This window comes from Emys orbicularis, chromosome 5 (assembly GCF_028017835.1).
Source record: "Emys orbicularis isolate rEmyOrb1 chromosome 5, rEmyOrb1.hap1, whole genome shotgun sequence".
Taxonomy (NCBI): domain Eukaryota; kingdom Metazoa; phylum Chordata; order Testudines; family Emydidae; genus Emys; species Emys orbicularis.
The window spans coordinates 62,435,713-62,451,554 of record NC_088687.1 but is presented as its reverse complement, the minus strand read 5'-3'; the positions used below and the strand labels follow the sequence as shown (position 1 = coordinate 62,451,554).

Genomic DNA, 15,842 nt, shown 5'->3' with positions numbered 1-15,842 from the left:
GCTACCCTAAACTTCTTGCCCTTCTCAATGTATTCACAGGTAATCTGAACTGGGTCTCAGCACTATAAACTTGTAATTATGGAATAGATAACTTGACTTTAGCAACACATTCATTTATAGGCTAGCATATTAATATTCAAATCAGCTAATGTGAAGCATGCCAATTTTTCATGTCTTCTTTTCAGTTTGCAATTACAATTAAATTGCATTAGTATCTGTGCATATATTAATCCCCACTACTTCATTGATTTCTCAGTTCATATGAACTATTGAGAATTTAACCCCCATCTTATTATCCCTCAGAATGGCAACTGATAAATCATCTCTTTTTCAAAATTCATTTAAAACCCTTCAAGAATACCAAACTCCTTATACTTTGCTAATATAAATGAAATCTCAATGACCAACTCCAAGAAAAATTAAGTGACAGCAGCATACAATACTACTTTGTTATTCTCTCCGTCTCTATTTATCTCTGATGCCTTTGCCAAGACTGAGGTGGTGTTACACAGATAAAGCAAAGACCAGTATAAACAAGAGTATTTTTCCTTGACAAGTGAAAGGGGTAAGAATTCTAACCACCAACGTCTTACTCTAGGCATTGAATTCTTAGGGAGTTTGGAAACAATTCAAAGTCCGTATCTTCAAGTACAGTACGTAGTCCCACTCCACGAGGTCAAATGCCCTCTCAATATCCAAGGGGAAAAGTGTAACACAAAAAAACTATTTGATTGAGATAAGTGGATCACACATGACTTTTCTTATGTTATCGGAGACTTGTCGACACAAAACAAAGATGCCTAATCGGTTTAAGTTAAAGTGGGTAAAATACCTTCTATCCTATTTGTTACTACTATAATATTGCAACAACAACAAAAAACAAAAAAACAAAAATGATCTGTTTGCAATCCTTCCCTTTCCTCTACTGTGTGCCCCTTTATGATATAAAAGTGTACAGCAACATTCCTTCTACACACATTAATCAATGAGAGAGGTAATTTTAGGGCAAACTTTTCTATAAAATCCCCAATGAAAAACTGTAAAAACAAGAAGCTTTTTCTCCTTCAAAGTCTTAAAAGACTCTGGTTTTTAAAATAAACCAATGAAAAATTTCTTCCTTTTTCCCTGTGGACTAGCCGGAGACTTTGTAATGGACATTTAGAAATTTCAATGATGTCGGTCTCTGTTTATCACTTGACTTTGCAATATCTTTGGCTACTCTATGTGCAGGTTCTAATGTGAAACAACTGGGTAATAAAAATAAATGCACTTAAATCCTCATAAGTAGACTATTCTAAAAAGCCTCTGATTCTACAAGTTGAGGTCTTTCCCTCCCCCCAAATTATAGGAGTTTGGCAGGGAAAGCCTTTATCATAGCTTGGTCTATCATGTAACCTCTTTCAATAGTTTCAACTTCACTTTCTGGTTTTTCATTTTTACCCTCAGCTAAATTAAGCCTGGCCACAAGATCCGTCACAGCTTACCGTACTCTATCTTTCTCTATTTTAGCAAATTGGGCAGTATTACAGGCATTATCTTCCCTCAATTCAGACAAGCAGTATTTACATGTCCATTTTCAGCTGTTCAAACTCTGAAGTTTCAACAGTTTGAAGAAATAACTGTCAGCACTTGTCACTGATTTTCTTCTGCTGGTAATAGCCTATGCCAAACTTGTTTTTGTTAGAGAGCTTTCCCTCCAGCTCTACAAATTCAGGAGATTTTTTTTAATAAACTTGAAATAACATAAAAGGTTATTTCTAAGTAAGTGAATCTTTTAATTTGGTTGAAGAATGTATCCAAAAAAGTATGTCCAACCATCTAACTATGCATTGTCAGCATTTCCTACATTGACCTTGATTCAGATAGCAAGAAAACACTGCCCAGGAGAATCCAAGCAATCAGGGAAGCAGGAATTGTAACCTAGGTAACTAGCAACATCTTCCTCCCCTCCCCACTACCCCCCCCACACACTCACACGCCAGGCACCTGCCAGCCCACAGAACTCCAAACAAAGCATTTCTGACTTGTCAGTGAAAAGTTCTTTCCAAAATTTATGACAAAACGGTGGTTTTGGCATTAGCCTATGTAGAAAATTGGGTACAAAGATAATAAATTATATTTATTCCTCTTATGTACACAACACAAAACACATCTCAAATGGATGTTTCTGAGATGCACATGTACAGGAAGTCAGTTAATACACTGTTAATGCCTTGGTGATCATTTTTCTAAAATTAGATTAACAAGCTCCCAAAAGAACCCATTAACCTAGCATTAGACATCGCAGACTATGTAATGCTTTGAGAAGATCTCTTTTTCTGTGTGTCCCAAGATCCAGAACTCTGTCTGCTTTCTTCAGCACTGGAGACCGCTTTGATTCACTTTCACCATTAGCTTCTGTTACACTTGCTACTTTTAGCAATGCCAAAAGAGTGCACTAATTTCCTTCCAATGCCTTGGGAGTTTCCTAGGTCTGATTGCTAAACATACATCACATTCCCAACTATGTTATATGGTATGCTACCAGTTAGCTTCTTGTTCACTGCTTTAGGAAAAGGAAACGTGGTCCCAGTATTTCAGCATACAATGTAAACTAAGTGAATGAAACGGGATCTGAAAAGAAAATAACTAGATGGAGAGGGGAATCCTCTTCTTATTACCCCAAATCAATGAGCAGTCCGGTGGCACCTTAAAGACTAACAGATTTATTTGGGCACAAGCTTTTGTGGGTAAAAAACCTTTGTGCCCAAACAAATCTGTTAGTCTTTAAGGTGCCACCGGACTCCTCGTTGTTTTTGTGGTTACAAACTAACATGGCTACCCCTCTGATACTATTCTTATTACTATATTTCTCAACTATCTTTTCTAGCCCTTATTCATAACATCCAAATAAATATTGCATACGCTAGAAAATACAAAAAACGGCTTAAAGGACACATGCAAATCGAGAGCTATATAGATCGGTTTCCTGGAGCATTCAAGTATGAAAATAGTTTAAGCATGCAGTGCATCTGACAAATTTTACTTTCACAACAAAGATCCATATTCGAGATGGATCAGCCATTAAGATATTTTAAAACAATCTGAGTAGTTAAAAATTGGTCACAGGACCTATCACAATCTCAGGAACTATTTTAATCTTTTATCAATATTTTTATTACCAGTGCCCTTTGAGCCAGTCACACAATCTACAGGGAAAAGCAAACATCAAAGGACGTTTTTTCTCCCCAAGCCCCATGTTTCTGGCAACTAATCAGAAGCACAAACACCATCTTCAGTTGATTCTGACTTCAGGTCAGCAGTGCTTAGAGATGCATTAAAAACCCTGCATGGAAAATCATACAGGCCACAGGCACAAACAGCGGGACAAAAACCTCAGTCCTTATCCAGGCAGAACTCCCACTGTTATCAATGGAAGTTTTGCCTGAGTAAAAACTGAAGGATTTTGCCCTTCTTTGGAGGGAAAAACAAGGTAAAGTTATACCTATTAAACTAAATATCTTGAGTAGCAGCCACATATTGTGACTAGGAATCACATGTAGTACATGGGCAGGAACTGTAAACAGCAACTGGTAGATGTATCAACAACTGTGCTATTTCATTTCTAATGCCAGTTTTACCATTCTCTAGGACGGGGTGGCCAACCTGAGCCTGAGAAGGAGCCAGAATTTACCAATGTACATTGCCAAAGAGCCACAGTAATATGTCAGCTGCCCCCGCATCAGCTCCACCCCCCCGCTCCCAGCGCCTCCCGCCCACCGGCAGCCCCGCCGATCAGCGCCTCCCCCTTCCTTCCCCGCACCTCCAAATCAGCTATTTTGTGGAGTGCAGAAGGCTCTGGGTGGGAGGGGGGAGGAGCGAGGTCATGGCAGGCTAAGGGGAGGGAAGGGGTGGAGTGGGGGCAGAGCCAGGGGTTGAGCAGTGAGCACCCCCCGGCACATTGGAAAGTTGGCGCCTGTAGCTCCAGCCCCGGAGCCGGTGCCTATACAAGAAGTCGCATATTAACGTCTGAAGAGCCGCATGTGGCTCCAGAGCCACACGTTGGCCACCCCTGCTCTAGGACTTTAGAGATAATAGAGATAACTGCTTTGATTCTATCCTGTGTTAGGCAGGCTCCTGACTGCATATCCTAGGCAGCTGGGCTCCTGATGGAAAAAGTTTACCTGGAGGAGGGCTGAGTTGGGGTGCAAATCACCCAACAACCCACACTCCACTAATAATTAACAAGGTAATGAAATCCTGTGTTTGCCCACATTTAATCACTGGCTGAATGAAACAAGCTTTTGTGGATAACTGCCGCTATTAATATATTGTTGCATTATATCTAAAACATTTGTTTATTTTAAGTCCTGTGATTTGTATGACTCACATGGCACAGAAAGACATGCCCACACTAATGTGTACCAAAGAACAGAACTGTTTCATTGGTAGATTTCCAAGTATTTTAATCTGGACACTTAGAGAAAACAAAATATGTGGGGGGAAAAATTGTGTAATATTTACTAGGGTTGTGGGTTTGTCATGGTGCTAAAAGTATTACCAATACCGCGACTTTCTTTTGTGTGAATGACTTTAAGAAAGCAGCGTTTCCCAGACAATGGTGGATCGCCTGCACAGTACAGAGGGAAGACCCTGGAAAGCAAGCTCACACCAGCCCAGTGAGGAGGGGAAGCCTGGGAGGAGGGCCTGGAGAGCGAGTCCACCCTGCATTCACACCATAGCAATGGCTCCTGACCTGCAAGGCTGGGCCTGGCTTCCCAGTCCTGGAGCATGCAATCGTATCATCACTCACTTAAGTTTTGCCTGGCCACCGTCCTGTCATAATGACAGAAGGGGTGACTGCACCAAATGTGTGTGGCACTGAGACCCCGTGCACCAAGTCACAACACCTGTAGCAGGGAGCTGGACCCAAACCCGTGGGACAGGAACCACCAGTGTGGGATGGGCTCACTCTTCCATTCCCTCCAGCCCCAAGGGCCTCCCCTACTCACTGGGCTGGGCTTATTCTCCAGGTCTCTTCCCTCCCACCCCCCTTCACGGGGCCTCTCCTCCTCCTCAGGCGGGGAATAGAGTACCAGTGCCAGGGAATAGAGGTTGCTGCTGCAGGTGGTCAGTGCACCCTTGGTAGGGTGAGGAGGCGGCAGCAGTGGAGAAGAACACTAGCATAGTGTTTGAGTTTGTATCCTCGGTGGGTTTTTCCCTGCGTCGGTAGACAGACTACTGTGGAAGTATTTATGTATATTGCATTTAAAGAGGCATAGATAGTTGAACTTTCATATCCATGATTTTACACACCATTTCCCCTGAACCCATGACTATAACTAAATTTACCATGACCACTCCATGACTTTGCATAAAGTATGCTGTGACAAATCTGCAGCCCTAGATACTACCCAACCCTTCAAAATGGAAGGATTGACATTAAAAGAAACAGTATACCATAGTTAAGAGCTACATTTCTTAAAAACTTTATTGTTTATCTAATTTCAAGAAACTGAAAGTTCAGGAAATGTAGGAATCTATAATAACAAGGTGAGAATGTTTCTCTCCCCCACCAGTTCTTCTGTCATGCCTATCACTGTAACATCCAAGTGTTAACAACACTCACAAAGTTAGCAACACTGTGAGACTATTATAATTTACAACTGAGATTTAAGACCCATTACAAGTTCAAACAACAGACACACTATGAAAGACACAAAGTCCATTTGAAAATGTAAAAATCTTTTGTGCAAAAACTGTAAAAATCAAATACAACTAAGGTAAAAAATTAGGAAGAAAAGAGGCAAGAGAGCATTTTTCTGAGCCTGGTACATATTGTGCTTTATATCCGGCTTCACTGACTACAGTTAGTGAGTATTAACATTAATTGCTAATGATATAAGTACTGTAGCATTAATGTCATAGACATTTCAACTTTATTATAAAACACAATGTAATATGTCAGAATACTTTTATTTTTAACTTATCTATCCAGTGACACTTGAATGAGTTTTAAAGTGTATAAAGCAGTTTTATAAACTGAGATGAGCTCTAATATCTGTGGTTTAAGTTGGGTTTTGCTTACCTTTGCTCTTGTTGATGCTCTTCCACATCCTCCTCAGAATCAGCCTAATGAACAGAAAAAATACTGTGTAAGGATTTAAATATCATAACAGTGTACAGTGGAAATGTACTGTGCTTCTAATCCCACTGAAATTGACACAATCATGATTCACTAGTAAAAAGTCAGAAATTATAAAATAATTAAGAAGCTCCATTCAGTACAAAGAAATTCTACATGCTTAAGTAATTAAATAACATCTAGCCAAGATTTAGGATTTTATTGCCACTTGGCATGGTTAATCCATTATCTTTTCCAAACTTCCATCTAATGTATTTATTTCTGATTGTACAAATGCACCTATTCGGAATTTTATGCACATGTACAATTCAAATGATTAAAAGCATACAGAAAGAATTAAAGATAAACCAATATCAACATTAAAAACTCAGAAATCATAAAGATCAATCAGTTCCCCTCAAAGTATTTGTGCTCATTCAATGCATTCATTAGCCAAAGTCTGAGAAAACAGACCACAAAATACCTTGAAGGTCGACAAACTATGGCATTTGTCTGACCAAAGGCAGGGAAGCAAATTCCTAAATCTAGGACTCTCCAATGAACACAGAAGCCCACAAACATTTCTAGGGCCTATGAGCTCAAGCATCACAGGTGATCTCAACTGCTGAAATAAAACACGAGAAGAGAGATGGTCTCCAAAATATAAATTTTGGAGGCACAAATCATGACAACTTGTATTTCAAAACACTTTGACTTGCATACTGAAGTGAAATAGAGCTTTGGTTTAATATGCTTGTTGCAGGAAACCCCTTTAACCGGGCAAATAGCTGTGTTCTGAACCAGCTGACGTTTCCAAGTGGTCTTCAGGTGTAGTGCAAAATAGGGTGCAACAATCCAATTTGCATTGACAAAGTAAAGGACAACTTTAGTTAGATTAACATTTTCATGAAAAGGTCAGTCATCTTGCTAAGCACAAATGATATGAAGTTTTCTTGGTTACTGAAGCAACAGCTGAAAGTCCCACAAGATACTCAACTTGCAAACCTGAACAGCAAAAAATGGGAAAACGCCACATGATGAAAAGAAAAGCTAGAACTTTTACGACCAGCTGTTTCCCCATTCTACCTCTAACCCAGGATGAACCTCTGATTCAAGCTCCAATTTTGGCTAGACACTGGAGAAGGGATTAACTATCATCGAGGTCCAATAAAATGGAAACTCAGAGCTGTGGGGCAACAAAGCCCACCCAGCTTCACAAACCTACTGAGCAGTGTAGCAGAAAATAATCGCTGAAGAGATGTGCAGCTGCTCAGTATTAGCCAGGGGCCTACGAAAAGAGGAAAAAGACAAGCACTCGGATACAATTCTGTCTATCTTTGCCAGTGTCAGTAAATGCATCAATACATCATTGGTAATAGCACTAAAAGCATCGGATAGATTTTTTTTTTTAAAGGCAGCACAGACAGCTAATCATTGTCCATCCCAGAAGCAGATCGTCAACCAATGAGACAAGTGCAGTCTTCATACCATATCCAGGCCTGCAACAAGACTGACAGCAATTAAGAAAATCTGAGGACTTCAAAACCTTTTCATAAACTTTCCTTTAAAAGGGAGGCTAGAAATTCACAACCTCATCAGAGGGTTCTTCAGCATCAGCATAACAAGAGATGTTAGCATCTGAAACTCCTGAAGAGGGGTTGACAGTCTCCTCTGATAAATGAGCTAGCATCTTCCCCCACTAGACTTAACCAAGTAGGAAGGAGATAAATCCAGTTTCCCAGTGTTCCCTATGCATTTCAGAACCTCCAAGAGACTTCAAATTTTAATCCCCCCAAAATAGCTAAGTCACAACAAAGGCTGGTAATCCAGTCTGATTCTAAGTGGTATTATCCACAGCCTTTAACAAGCGTGAAAACCTAAAATCTGATTCCGTGTTGTCTCATTCTATATCCCCAGGCTCTCCACCATTCTTTAACAGTTCTACTGCTCAGGACTTCACATTTGTTATGGTGGTGGCATAACACTTCAAACATTCATGACTTGGAACATGCCTTCTAGCTCTAACATTATCTTCCTTCTTCTAGCTGCCAAAGGCTATCAGCAGGGTGGATAAAAATCAATGATTTTTTTAAAAATCAGTTTTTAATCGTATTTTTTTGATAAAATGCTTTTTGAGGAAAAAATAGCTAAAGATAGTTTTAATTAAGATACATTATAGCTCAAATATATCTCATCATGGAATAGGGTTTATAAATTCTAATTCTATAGTATGAGACAATATATTTATGTAATGTTTAAGGAAAGTTTTGTAAATGAGTTCCAATAGTTCAAGGATTAGGGACCCAATCTTATGGGGCTTCTGTATAGATTATTTAGGTTAATCTTTCTATCTACCCAATGGGACTCAGTGCTCAGTCTAGAACAGGGGTCGGCAACCTTTCAGAAGTGAAGTATCAGAGGGGTAGCCGTGTTAGTCTGAATCTGTAAAAAGCAACAGAGGGTCCTGTGGCACCTTTAAGACTAACAGAAATATTGGGAGCATAAGCTTTCGTGGGTAAGAACCTCACTTCTTCAGATGCATCTTACCCACGAAAGCTTATGCTCCCAATACTTCTGTTAGTCTTAAAGGTGCCACAGGACCCTCTGTTGCTTCTTTCAGAAGTGGTGTGCCTAGTCTTCATTTATTCACTCTAATTTAAGGTTTCGCGTACCAGTAATACATTTTAACGTTTTTAGAAGGTCTCTTTCTATAAGTCTATAATATATAACTAAACTATTGTTGTATGTAAAGTAAATAAGGTTTTTAAAATGTTTAAGAAGCTTCATTTAAAATTAAATTAAAATGCAGAGCCCCCTGGACCGGTGGCCAGGACCCGGGCAGTGTGAGTGCCACTGAAAATCAGCTTGTGTGCCGCCTTTCGCACGCGTGCCATAGGTTGCCTACCCCTGGTCTAGAAGATACCATCAGAGAGGCTTAATTTTGCAGTTCTCAAACTGTGGATTTGTGTCTCCAGAGATAACATGCTTGTTAACAGCAAAAATGTTTTTAAATAAACAATATATAGATGTGAGAAATAACAGATCTCAACCATATTGTCCCTCTGCAAATTTGTGTACAGAGTCAATCCCTTACCTCTCTCTAAAAGTGCAAAGTTTTAAAAAGTTCAATAAATAGAAGATTGTTGGGGGCAGAATAGATCTGGACAAGGAGAAGAAGTCTGGAGATAAATATGAGAAGGGAGGGACAGGCAGTAGAAACCAAAGTGAAACTGTTTGAGCAGCATATTCCAGAAGTCTTGAGGTCTTTCTGAGTGTAGTCTTCATTGATTTGAGATCTACCATACCATTCTCTCACTAGAAGGGAAAACCTATCATGGCAGCAGGCCGTAAAAGCGACCCAGTTTGGGAAAAAGAACCATTCAAGAAATATGTGTTTGCTGATGATGTTTTAAAGAAAGTCACACCAGGGAACTGGTGGAAGTCACTTAAGCACTTTGATTCAGAGACTGTTGAAGTGATAATCTCACTTTTAACAGCAGTAGCTTCTTCTGCCGGTGTAGAAAGAATTATTTTCTTCCTATGGACTAATTCATTCCAAACTGAGAAATCGTTTGGGACCTGAAAAAGCAGGAAAGCTTGGTTTTCTTTTCCAGATTATGAGCAAACAGGAAAATGAAAGTGAAGACGACTGAGTTAGCTGCAGAAGCCAATATTTTAAGTTTCTCATGTTGACCTGGCTGACATAGTCGATTTAATTTTTTTTTTAATATTTCATTTAACTATTTTAGTTAAAAACCATTTTAACAAAAACAAACCTGATTTTAAAAACTTGAATGTTTAACTAAATTCAAAAATGTATATGCTTGTTTTGTTAAAATATTATGTTTGCTGTTGAAGAAAAAAATCCAGAATAAATAATGTTGTTGTTTTAGTTAAATAAAACAATTTAAATGTCTGTCTGGTGATGTTCTCCTCCTAATACAGCATGGCAAGAAAATCTTCCAAATATTAATGATTAACCTGTTGAATTGGAGATAGTTCACCTCCCAATGACTTCATAAATATCTGCTTCATTTACCTTTGGTAAATGAAATAACCAAACAATCATTCATTTTCTGATATAGCTGTAAAACTAATATGAAAAGTTTTCAAAATAAATCACTTTAAAAATGTATAGTGTGTACCTTCCAAAAATGAAACCTACATCTCTCTCTTAGTTGTGAAGAATATGTATTAAGATTATAACAACCAACAAGAATGCACATTTATGTAAAAATCCATGATTAAATCAAGTCTTCCTGACTAGTGATTTAAATCAAATCCACCCTGGCTCTCAGTATATCATCATTATCTGGGAGGAACATGCAGGGAATGAGCGTAACTAGACACACTTCATTGACAATCTAGGATAAAAAGATAGCCTGGTAGGACAATATGTTATCTAGGGGGTTGCCAGTCTGAACAGCCATTTCCCGACAGCCATCTGCAATCTAACTTGTTCTGGAGGTAGACCAACAAATAAGAGGTGTCCTGACCTCACAATGGAGGTGGCAATGGTATTGTCCATGACAAGAGTGTAATCTCTTCCCTCCAAAACTCATTCAAAATCAAGATCCAGTGTATACACAGCTGTGTGTATTAGGCTAGAAAGCACATGGGGGAGTCCCATATTTGGCAGGGTACCCATGAGATTCTGAGCTAACACTGGATAGTTTCTGTATTATCTGTATAAACAATCAGTCAACCACTCCAACACTGCATTAAGAGGCATATAGTACAGTAGAACCTCAAGAGTTAGGAACACTAGAGTTACGAACTGACCGGTCAACCACTCACCTCATTTGGAACTGGAAGTATGCAGTCTGGCAGCAGCAGACACACACACACAAAAGCAAATACAGTACTGTGTTAAATGTAAACTACTAAAAAAATGAAGGGAAAGTTTAAAAAAAGATTTGATAAGGTAAGGAAACTGTTTCTGTGCTTGTTTCATTTAAATTAAGATGGTTAAAAGCAGCATTTTTTCTTCTGCATAGTAAAGTTTCAAAACTGTATTAAGTCAATGTCAGTTGTAAACTTTTTAAACAACAACCATAACGTTTTTTTCAGATTTACGAACACTTTAGAGTTATGAACAACCTCCATTCCCAAGGTGATCGTAATTCTGAGGTTCTACTGTAATTCTCAACCAAGGACTTCAAGGGTAGCCTGCACATCCTCACAAGCCCCTCTGACTCAGATTGAGCTCTCTTAGGGTCCACCTACATTGCAAAACAAAAAAAAATTAAATCCCACAGCAGCGAGTCTCAGAACCTGGGTCAACTGATTCAGGCTCATGCTGTGGAGCTAAAAATAGCGGTGTAGACATTCCCGCTCAGGCTGGAGCTTAGGCTCTGAATCCCAGCCCAGGTGGGAACATCTACACTGCTATTTTCAGCCCCATAGCTCAAACCCCACAAGCCAGAGTCAGTTGACCTGGTGTCTGAGACTCACTGTCGCAATTTTTTTAACAATGTAAACATAACCTAAGTTGAATACAGCTTTAAAGCAGAAGACCTTATACGTTCAATCTGTGCTTTAACTGACTTATCTGGGCTAATGACATACTGCAATGTCACCCAGCCAAGTCTCAGTTACACATGTAGCACCAAAAGCTTCATCAGCCCTCAAATGAGAGATGGCAATTAACCTTATTAGCCACAGACACTACATTAAACAACATGAAGTGAAGTTAGGACCCTACCATCTGGCACCCTGTGCGCCAAAAATAATATTCATCATCATCATCATCATCCCAGACCTAACCAGGCCACTGATATTAAACAACTAGTACCACTCTGCCCCTGAGAGTCTCACCCTACCTAATCTCCCTCACTTGTACTTTAATTGGCTATAAAAATGTATGATTATTGCATTCCCTTTTATTCCAGTTTATTCCAGCACCCTGAAAATGCTCTGTGTAATTTAATATCACTGTTTGTGGAAATCTGCTAATGCTTGTAAACAGAGCCAAATCCACACTAGCAGCATCTTTTACAGAACATCCTGCTGGTCTATTATACTTAATTTATGTCCACAAATGTGACAGAATATAAACTCCCCCACAATTTTAAAGTAATTTAAGATATATATGCCACAGACACCACAAAGGAAAAGTTCAGTGCAAACTAACAGTGCTTGATGACTTAATTGCTGGCATCTTCAATGTTTATAGCCATAACCAGGATTTATTTTTAAATTGAAAAAAATATATGAACTCCCTCTCTGAATCTATGGTGGCTAAGAGGGTTATTTTTGTCCTGGGGATTTCCAAGTCACTCTTCCCATCATAAAATTCCCTTTAGTAACAATGTACTGAGTCTGCTTTACAGAGTGCCAATTGTTAATTACCATACTATTGCTTTTTGGATTCTGACAGAAACAAAATATACTTTGACCTTAACAACTACAATGGTGATCTGTTGATACTTTTTCAAAAAGTGCCTGCCAACAAAAACAAGTTGTTTTAGAGTCCCTGATCCCTTTTTTGTGTGTGTGTGTACAGATATAAAGAAAGTCAGATTCCCCCTCCTTAATCCACCCCCCAAAAAATCATGTGCTTGTTTTTTATTTTAGAAAAATCAGAACTGTATTTCCTTTTTCATTGGAGGACTCAAGAGCCTGTGTGCATATCTGGAGCTTTTTCAGTCCATAATTGAGAGGATTTAAGTGCTGAGTCCTTTACAAAGAAACTTTTCTCTCAAGTGTTTTAGTTAAATAGACATTAACAAATTACAAACGAACAAACCCACAGAATTATAAAGAGTCTAAATAAAAGCCACATCTGCTCTAATCAAGTTCCCCTTCTTGGTACTTGTGAAGTCAACATTCCACTAGTTTTCCATTCATCCATAGTCTTTCAGGATAAACAGGACCAATATTTTTAATGTTACAAACAGGTAGGATTAAAACAAAACAAAACAAAACCACCTTGTTTTCTTGTGATGTACAAAGAAGGCCTGAAAGCAAGGCATGTGTCCAGTTCTCCCGTCCCTTTCCTTCCACACACTTGGAGGTCACCTTACAGAGAAACTAAGAAACTAAAGAAACCAAGAGAACGGTGCTGCCCAAGTCAGATTCAGAAAGCGAATGATTTCAAAACAAAAACAAATATAAACCCCACGTGAGATGTCAGTATTGGCAATTGCTGCAAGTTATTATTTATGGAGGGCTGTCAGTATGATGGATACTGAACCAACAAGAAGTAGATAGCTATTACGCTTCAAACACAAACTATGGCTCAGTCTCAAATACTGTGTAGATTGTGCATGAGGAGAAGTCATCACTGACAGGCTTACTGGATCAAATGTTTTTAAAGGTTGAAAGGAGAGAAGTGAGTCCAAGCATAGGGGGCAGCATTGAAGAAAATGTGAGGGAAGTTGGGAGGGGCTTACGAGGAGCAAAAACAATGGGAGGGGAAAGCAGGCAGAAATGGTTAGAAGAGTTTGAACTTGATATAGCTCAGGTAGGCAAGAGGAAGCAAGAAGAAGCTAAGAAGGGACTGTAAAACAATTACAAGCATGTAAGTGTTTTGTGTAGTTTCTTTCTTTCTAACTTGACTTCTTTCTTTTGAGTCTCACAGCTCTGCAAAACGAAATCAAGGCGGGACTTGATTGCTGAATGGGATATTGAGCTTTTTAACCTTTAATACTCCAACTCAAATCCTGCCCACCTCAGCACATGCTTAAAGCTACCATTTGATGGATCTTTTGTGGAATATGTAAAATAAGATGGTTGTGCGAAGCCACAATCCACATCAGAAAACCATCACCATAATTAGCAACATTGTTGGATACCTCAGCAAAAAAAAAAAAAAAAAAAAAAAAAAAAAAAAAAAAAAAAGGACTGACATACCTCTTCTGTCACTCTTAGAGCTCATCACACCAAAACTGAATGGAGGTAGAGCAACACTGTAATAGACTCTCCTTTACCAAAGGGATCACAGGCTGCTTGATATCACTTTATTTCTCTCAGAGTTACAATGTAATCTTAAAATGTGAGCACTGTTGGCTGCTGCAACCCTGGCAAGGTACAGTCCCAACCCCAAACACACACCCTGCCCCTGAACCTGAAGCCATTATGACTCATGGTATCACGTGGGGGACTTGTGCACTGTTGCCAGGTGTGGTGGCCACACAGTTTGTTTGCAAGGCAAACTGACATTAGTAGCGGTCACTGCTGCTGGGGGCTGGCTGTCCAAGCTGCATCTGCTCCTCCCTCTATACACCCTCAGTGCTGTCACCATATCTCCTCACCTGAGTGGGCATCAGCAGTTCCCCTTCTTCAGCTTGCCACAGCTCCACCACGCTGGGGATTGGGTCAATAGCTAAACAAGCCAAACAAAACAACACACACTAAAATAACTAATCACAGTTTAAATGCACGAGAAAGCTCTAACAGCAGCATTTCATGTTTCTCTTTTCCCCAATGCTGAAAAAAAAGTGTCCATATTAAAAGCAGCACAGACTGGTGACATCTAAAGTGGGCAGGCAAAACTGGCACATAAAGGTGCCTTCTGAGCCAATTTGTAGCAGCGGGTAAAGATCATAATTCTGCTCTCCATGGGGTGTCTGACTCCAAACAGGGGGTGGTTAATGCCTACCCTGAGGAGCCTCTACTGATTAAAAAGGAGGGTCTCTTTTCCCTGCAATGTCAGCGTGTGTGCAGCATGGTATAGCTGGGGGAGCGAGCCACAAGGATGTGGGGTTAGGAAGGGGGAAATTCATGGCTTATTTCGCTGTAACGCTGGCTCGCAGTTTGTTACAAGGTTGCAACTGCTTCTAGCATTAAAAGATGGGCCAAACCCGAGGACTCCAGCCACAACAGCAGAGCCAGAAACAATGCTGCAGGAAGCGGAGTCCTCCTCATTCTTCTCCCCTCTGTTTCGGGGCTGGGAACCATTACAGCCAACACAAAGCTGGGGGCTGTGCTCGAATCGCATGCACAAAAGGATGGAGAGAAAGGGAATGGCTTTGCAATCAAAATCGATCATGCTGGTCGGTGCTCGAGCAGGGCTTTCGCCTTTACTTTGCCCATGCACAACCCCTCTGCTCTCCTCCACCACCTTATTTACAAGCAGCAACCCCCTTCCCCCCCCATCTGCGAATTCCACCAGCCCCTTTCCCTTACGCTGATTTACCAGCGCTTACCTTGGCCCTGCGCTTCTCCCGGGCGAAAGCAGGGTAAGAGGACCTGGAAGACGCCTAGCAAGAGGTTCATGGCCGTGGCTGCGCGGCAGTAGCTGCCTTGCTGCGGATAGCGCAGCCCCGCCATGCTGGTGCTCTGCTACTGCGTGCTGCTCCGAGACTGTGGGCTGCAGGCTGCCGCTGCAGCCGCCGCCTCGCTCTGCTCTGCGCGTGTGTGCCACAGAGATAGGGAGGGCTGGGCGCTGCGCGGCCCGGGGTGGAACATTGACAATGAGACTGCAGCCTGCACGCGGGGCCCCGCCCGGCTGCCGCCGCCGCTCTTGCAGAGCACATGGCAGAGGGGCCAGCCAGAGCTTGGGAGACGGGAGGGGCGCTTCGGGGGGGAAGAAGGTAAATCTTCAGCCAACACTGGCCCAAATCCTGCTCGCCTTACTTCGGCTCGCTGACTTCAGCAGAAGCCGTGCCCGAGTCAGGAGAGCAGTATGGGGCCTATTGTCTCAAGCTAGGGGAAATACAGTTTCTCAACCCTGCTCTCCATGGGGTTTTAAAATGTTAATAGATGCACCCCTTTTACCCACGCCCTTATATCCAGG

The 15,842-nt window shown here is 40.7% G+C and overlaps 1 protein-coding gene across 1 annotated transcript in view; it reads right to left on the bottom strand.

The window, feature by feature from the left end:
* Positions 1–15,399, bottom strand: part of TMEM131L (transmembrane 131 like) — a 121,786-nt gene extending 106,387 nt beyond the window's left edge. Inside the window, exons 1-3 of the mRNA XM_065404730.1 lie at positions 15,253–15,399; positions 14,359–14,429; positions 6,068–6,111 (exon numbers count right to left, since the gene is read on the bottom strand). Coding sequence (XP_065260802.1) covers positions 6,068–6,111; positions 14,359–14,429; positions 15,253–15,376 — 239 coding nt within the window. The 5' untranslated portion in view covers positions 15,377–15,399. The remainder of the gene's footprint in view (positions 1–6,067; positions 6,112–14,358; positions 14,430–15,252) is intronic.
* Between the last annotated feature and the right edge of the window lie 443 nt (positions 15,400–15,842).